Raw genomic sequence first — 7533 nt, 5'->3', positions numbered from 1 at the left:
GTCAGCAGAGTGAACAGCAATGGACTGAGCACACAGCCCTGAGGGGCTCCAGTGTTCAGTGTGGTGGTGCTGGAGATACTGCTCCCGATCCGGACTGACTGAGGTCTCCCAGTCAGGAAATCCAGGATCCAGTTGCAGAGAGAGGTGTTCAGGCCCAGGAGACTCAGCTTCTTAATCAGCTGCTGAGGGATGATTGTGTTGAATGCTGAACTGAAATCTATGAACAGCATTCGAACGTAGGAGTCTTTGCAGTCCAGCTGTGTGAGGGCCAGATGGAGGGTTGTGGTGATGGCGTCTTCCGTGGAACGGTTAGGACGATACGCAAACTGCAAGGGGTCCAGCAAGGGTGGTAGCTGTGACTTGATGTGCCTCATGACGAGCCTCTCGAAGCATTTCATCACGATTGGTGTGAGTGCAACGGGACGGTAGTCATTCAGGCAGGAAACCGTGGACTTCTTTGGCACAGGGACGATGGTCGTTGTCTTGAGGCACGTAGGGATGATGGAGCTGCTCAGCGAGATGTTGAAGATGTCAGTGAAGACATCTGCTAGCTGCTCCGCACACTCCCTGAGAACTCTGCCAGGAATGTTGTCTGGTCCAGCGGACTTCCGTGGGTTAACTCTGTATAGAGTTCTCTTCACGTCAGCCGTGGTGAGACAAAGCACTGGGTCATTAGGAGGAGGGATGGTCTTCCTCGCTGTTGTGTTGTTCTGTGCCTCAAACCGAGCGTAGAAGTCGTTCAGCGCATCTGGAAGGGAGGCGTCACTGTCACAGGCAGGTGAAGTTGTCCTGTAGTTGGTGATCGCCTGAATGCCCTGCCACATGCGCCGGGAGTCTCTGTCACACAACACAAATCCTTACGCTTGTCCATTTTTCCTGCTTCTAACACATCAAGTTTGAGGACAAAATGTTCGCTTGCTGCCTAATATATCCCACCCACTAACAGGTGCCATGATGAGGAGATAATCAGTGTTACTCACTTCACCTCTCACTGCTCATAATGTTATGTCTGATCGATGTATACCTTTACAGTATTAAAATACACTAAAAAGTAGTATTTGTTTAGAATTGAAATGCCACCATCCTAATACCATGATCAATAAACACAGAATACAGTAAACAGGTCAGTCTGTGTCTCCTATTGTACTGTGTAACATAGCAAAGGGGTCTGTGCTTGTAACAGTGATGGACATCACAACCCACCATTATTTAAGTTATTTAGGACTTAGGAAATAGGACAGAACCATGTTTGTTCTGCCAAACAGCTAAGGACAGGTTCCAAAAACAAGCCTAAAAAAGCCCACAGTTTGCAGATTCCTAGAGTTATTTTGGCCTTATTCAAGTTGCTTTGCATTAGATCCAGGCCTAATAAAGTCTAAACAGAATGTTGTAAATCTTACTAGCAGCGGTTTAGGAGTGTCCTACTTTATAACTGATCCAGTGTCCTACCCGAGACAAGTAAATCTGCCTAAAGACAAAAGCTGCTTGATATATTCACGTAGTTGATTTTCTGTCTTTTGTTTAAGTCATTGTGCATTCTCTGCTGTTGTTTATTCCTTGCTTGTAATATAATATAATATAATATAATATAATATAATATAATATAATATAATATAATATAATATAATATAATATAATATAATATAATATAATATAAAGTTTACCTTCTAATTTTAAGCTAAACCTATAAACTGTTGTTTTGCCATGTATTTGTCTTAAAGACATGTATGTGAAAGAAGCAGTCGAAAGTAGACAATGTTTTGTGTTTATTTTTATTGTTTTTTTCCCCCAGAGGCTCAGGTCCTTCCATTAGGAAATCGACGTATAAAATGTAAGGGACATTCTTAACACCTCATGATGAAAAAAAAGAAACTAAACATGCTTAAAACAAGTTTTAAAAAGCTTTGGGCTCAGATCCAGGACGCACGTTCTCTAGATTCGTGTTAAAAATTGTAGTGCCTTCTTATTTAACCTTCTAGAATCTGTCCTTTTTCTAAAGTTCAAGTTTTCCCACACGATCTGTTCTACATTCCAGTTCCACTGATGCCATCCAGGCTTTCCCTCTGCAGACGTTGGTTGGCGTCCAGGTAGGAAGACTGAATGACGCTCTCGAATCTCACCCTTGTTCCCACACTCGATTTTTCTTCATGTCGTTCCATAAAACCCTGTGACTCTTTTTGTAAACCATTTGACTGAATACTGTGAACGAGGACATGTTGAAGTGGCATCATTGTGCAAAGTCGTCCCATTGTAGTGCAACACTCACTTTAGGAGGAATACACAAACACTTTTAGAATCAGACTTCAATCTGTTCTGGGGTTTCGTTTTTCCCGTCTCCTGTAACTGATTAAACAGTAAAGCAACTTAAAATGAAAGATGAATAAAAAGAAAAAAAAAAAAGATGGGTTTGAACAATCATATCACCTTTAGGGTATCTTCCCCCATCTCTATCACAGCTTCATTATTGGGCTCGTATGTTTATCTGGTTTTATCCAGCTTGCACAGCTCTGCCTTTGGGGCACTGAGCTTATCGGCCAGATCAGTATGACTGGTTTCCCAAACTTACAGTAGAATTAAATCTAGTCTCAGTGCCAGTTTCTATTGTCAGACTACACTTAATCTGGTTAAGGAAAATAGGCCACATCATATCTTTTCTGCTGTGAATAGAGAGGGAGTGAAGACACTGGTACGATAAAGAAATGAAAGCAGATTTTTTTGTATGAATGAACTATTACTACTCGCGTTTGTATTCTGTGCTCAAGAACATTTGTTCAAGACTTCTCTGGTTGTTTTGGCCCCATTTGTCTAGTGCTAACTTTAACTCCGAGACACTTACGGTTGATTCCGCATGTGCTGTGCTACATTTATCTCCCCCTTAAATACCACTACTCCCTCTGAATCCTGCTCCCACTCCCACTCCCCTGCCCTCACTGAATCTTCTCCGCTTCTTAGGCGACCTCCTCAGCCTCCTCTTCAAACTCGCCCTCTTCTTCAGCGGTAGCATCCTGGTACTGCTGGTACTCGGACACCAGGTCATTCATATTGCTCTCGGCCTCGGTGAACTCCATCTCGTCCATGCCCTCTCCGGTGTACCAGTGCAAGAAGGCCTTGCGTCGGAACATGGCGGTGAACTGCTCGGAGATGCGCTTGAACAGCTCCTGGATGGCTGTGCTGTTACCGATGAAGGTGACAGCCATCTTGAGACCGCGTGGTGGGATGTCGCACACGGCTGTCTTGACGTTGTTGGGGATCCATTCCACAAAGTAGCTGCTGTTCTTGTTCTGCACGTTGAGCATCTGTTCATCCACCTCCTTCATGGACATGCGGCCACGGAAGACGGCGGCTACGGTAAGGTAACGGCCATGTCGTGGATCACAGGCAGCCATCATGTTCTTGGCATCGAAGACCTGCTGTGTGAGCTCGGGCACGGTGAGAGCACGGTACTGCTGGCTTCCCCTACTGGTAAGAGGTGCAAAACCAGGCATGAAGAAGTGCAGACGTGGGAAGGGCACCATATTGACAGCCAACTTGCGCAGGTCAGCGTTAAGCTGCCCGGGGAAGCGGAGGCAGGTGGTGACGCCGCTCATGGTAGCAGAGACGAGGTGGTTCAGGTCACCGTAAGTTGGAGTGGTGAGTTTCAGAGTGCGGAAGCAGATGTCGTACAGAGCTTCATTGTCGATGCAGTATGTCTCGTCTGTGTTCTCCACCAGCTGATGGACAGACAGCGTGGCGTTGTAGGGCTCCACCACTGTGTCAGACACTTTAGGAGAAGGTACCACGCTGAAGGTGTTCATGATGCGGTCGGGATACTCCTCACGGATCTTGCTGATGAGCAGCGTGCCCATACCAGATCCGGTGCCACCACCCAGGGAGTGGGTGAGCTGGAAGCCCTGGAGGCAATCGCAGCTCTCAGATTCCTTACGCACCACATCCAGGACAGAATCCACCAGCTCTGCTCCCTCTGTGTAGTGACCTTTAGCCCAGTTATTACCAGCACCACTCTGACCTGGAAAATAAGTAAATATCTAAACATCAGTAAATTTCATTAAAATAGTCAATGAATATCAATGATTTTTTCATAAACCCAGTTATGTTATTTGGCAAACTTTGTACTTTGAGCTTAAATCGGACTGAGTGAGGAACTGTGATTGACAGGCAGGTATAAAAAACCTTGTGATAGAAAATATAAACAGCAATACATGATACTGTACTTCTAAAATCTATTTTCCTGGATTATGCAAAATTACAATAAAAAGTAAATCATTTCCCCAATCTCACCAAACACAAAGTTGTCGGGTCTGAAGATTTGGCCGAAGGGTCCAGAGCGGACCGAGTCCATGGTGCCAGGCTCCAGGTCAACTAGAATAGCTCGGGGCACATATTTACCTCCTCCATTGAAAAAAATGAGAGTGAGAGAGAGAAAGAGTCAGAGAGAGAGAAGAGAGAACAGCAGTTCAATACATACAGATAACTTACTTATGTAAAACATCTAAGAAATAATGATATTTGTATCTGTATAATAAATATTAATTCATTGTGCATGTTCTGAGTAGACCTCTCACCTACATTACAGTGTGTGTGCTATTTTACAGTTGTACCTGTAGCCTCATTATAGTAGACGCTGATTCTGTCCAGTTGCAGGTCGCTGTCCCCGTGGTAGGTTCCTGTTGGGTCAATGCCATGTTCATCGCTAATCACCTCCCAGAACTATAAAAAAAAACACACAAATCAGTCCACTTATTCATACAATTTCAAAATAATAAACTCATCTCATCACTGCAGTTCAAATGACTGGTTATTTCATGACCGGGAAACATGGGGTAATAAAAAGATGGAACAAATTGACAGCGCAGCATGTGGCTGGGTGAATTCCAATAGCCCCAGCAGTGCAGTTTATGTATTGACTCCAGTGTAATTATTTATTGAATCAAATGCAATCTGTGTGTGTCTGAAATGACTGCTCTGTGTGGTTTGTGGTCTATTTGGGAATAAACCACACACATTTGGGAAGTGTGTGAAGTAGCATATAGTGAAGTGCACTTTATTATCGTTAATTTGTACTTGGTTTTAATCTGAATTACAGACAGTGCACACTGATGTTCAGGCGCCTACTGAATTGCTGTAATTGCCTCCGTTTGGAAGATTAAATGTGCTGGGAATAAATTGAGAAGCCTGTTAAGACAGACATTGAGATATATGTGGCAAAATTGCTTTGAAAGAATGAGGACATGGTGGAGGGGAGCTGTTGTGCAAGTGCAAGCCGAGACCGCCCTCTCATTATTCCGTCAAACCGCAGAGGCAAAACCCGTGCTCTGGTCAGATGCACAAATCAAACCTAACTTGCTCTGTCATTGTATATGCCAGTCAGTGAAAAATCAATAACCGTTCTTTAATGTCAGGATATTCCCACATCTCTGCGCCGCTGCTGCTGCTACGCTCGGGTTAGACCGCATTATTAAACAGGCAGAGACAAACCGTGATTTACCAACTTGCTATTCACCCTAAGTCTACGAGCAGCTGGAGACCCCATTGCTAGAGCCACGTCTTCCATCTGCTGGAGCCCGCCCCTCCCCATGCACATACACTTCAATGACTGAATGTCGAGGCACATCCACGCCCACCAATGCAGGGAATACACTGAAGGCTTTATCTTAAAGGAATTGGGTTGACCGAGCCTATTGAATATCTGAGACAAATGTGACTGGTCTTTATTTTTAAAAACAAATCGAGGAATTTATTTTGGCCATGATGCCCTGCCTTTGGTGATATAAGTGGAACATGTCTGATAATAGAAGATCTAATGTGTCAATGCATTGTCAATGGCATTTTAGGTACTATGCAAATTTTCCTAACATAGGCCACATAAAATTAGAAGAAATTTCTCTCTTTACATATGTCGACAAATGTAGCAGCAGATAAATTCCTAAGCCTGCGTCTCATCGTGGCAGAGATTTACTCCATCGGCTCCAGCTCATTGTTCCGCAGCAAAATCTAAAGCATTTATGCGCCCATGTAAAGTTCATACTAGTCCAAATGGACACAAATGACCACTATAAGTCTTCACCTCCGAGCTGTGATGAGCTTTCTAGGCTGAGAACTATTTTCTTTGTCCATGATTCTCTCGCCCCACCCTTCTCTATTCTCTGAACGAAGAGCAACAGCTTCCACTCAAATATCCACATCCCGAGAAAAACAGGCTATTGTTTCAGCTTCAGCAAGCGATAGACTTCCAATGAATGAAAAAATAAGATATTTCTATAATATTCTGCCTATTAGGTATTAATGTAAAGTACTAGTCGTATTGATGTTCCCCGCTTGCCGGTGTGACAGCTGTTTAAAGGGATGGGTGACGCCCGGCAACAGAACAAGATAAAGATGGCTCAGATGGTTTCACATCCAGCACTGTGTCTCCTTTTACCGTTCCATTTTATTTTCACATCGCTTACTATCTAGGAGGTCAGTTTTCTGTTTAGGATGTGACCGTAGTAAAAATAATAATAATAATAAATAATGAGACATTTTGTCTGTTTGTTTTTTTTTCTCCCCATGTCCACAATAATGAGATTCATGAATTAAATTAATTATATACAATTAGGTGTATTTGGGCTGAGATTTACTATTGTTTAAAAAACAATACATAGTAATATTTTGCAATGTAATGTTAGACTATTCCGAGTGATAATATTCTATATTCTTTTGATGATAAAATCTCATGCAAATTACAAATAGCTGCATAGGGTAAAGCAATTTACATATATACATATATAATACACATATATAATACACACTCCCGCACGCGCACACACCCACACACACTATATATATATATATATATATATATATATATATATATATATATATATATATATATATATATATATATATATATATATATATATATATATATATATACCTATGCATGTTTTATTATAAATATGGAATAGGGTTGTGAATGGGGAATGTGCTATGAGGCAGGAAGGCCACTCCTCTGTAGTCTGGAGCTTTTCATTGTTGCATCTCCAGGCTGCAGGTCACCTCATTACACTTACAGTCTATTCATTTATTATTATTATTTTTATTTTAAAAAGCTGTTCTTACCTTGGCACCGATCTGGTTACCGCACTGGCCGGCCTGGATATGAACAATCTCCCTCATGATGAACGCTTGGTGTAACGGTCTGGGTTTCTCGGATGTAACGGCGTGGCTCCGCTCTGCTCGCTGTAGCCGGACAAAGGCTTTATATGCCTGGATTTACTCCAGCGCGAGACTGGGTGCGCTGTGGGCGGGACCAAACCAATGCCCCGCCTTCTCACTTTCTGATTGGTTAGAATGAGGCAAACGCGGTAAAGATCAGTAGGAGTGGGTTATTATTTGTCGTTCCTCGATATAATTTGTGCCGAAATGTTTCTCCAGGAATATGGTGGAGAAAAAAACAATACACAGGGCTAGATAAAGAGTAGATACAACAAAATTCAATAAATACCCAGTGCATGTTAATTAGGAATGACATCAGAACCCCAGAAAACACTGTAA

At 42.7% G+C, this 7533-nt stretch overlaps 1 protein-coding gene across 1 annotated transcript; it reads right to left on the bottom strand.

Annotated features, from left to right (window-relative positions):
• Positions 1-1758: 1758 nt before the first annotated feature.
• Positions 1759-7250, bottom strand: tubb5 (tubulin, beta 5). Its single transcript, XM_058393486.1, has 4 exons — positions 7099-7250; positions 4599-4707; positions 4279-4389; positions 1759-4006 (listed from the first exon to the last, which is right to left on the bottom strand). Exons 1-4 carry the CDS (start codon positions 7153-7155, stop codon positions 2949-2951), a joined length of 1335 nt encoding a protein of 444 aa, XP_058249469.1. The 5' UTR covers positions 7156-7250; the 3' UTR covers positions 1759-2948.
• Positions 7251-7533: the final 283 nt, after the last annotated feature.

The sequence above is a fragment of the Hemibagrus wyckioides genome, linkage group LG01 (assembly GCF_019097595.1).
Source record: "Hemibagrus wyckioides isolate EC202008001 linkage group LG01, SWU_Hwy_1.0, whole genome shotgun sequence".
NCBI classification, from domain to species: Eukaryota; Metazoa; Chordata; class Actinopteri; order Siluriformes; family Bagridae; genus Hemibagrus; species Hemibagrus wyckioides.
This window is presented reverse-complemented; position numbering and strand designations above follow the sequence as displayed.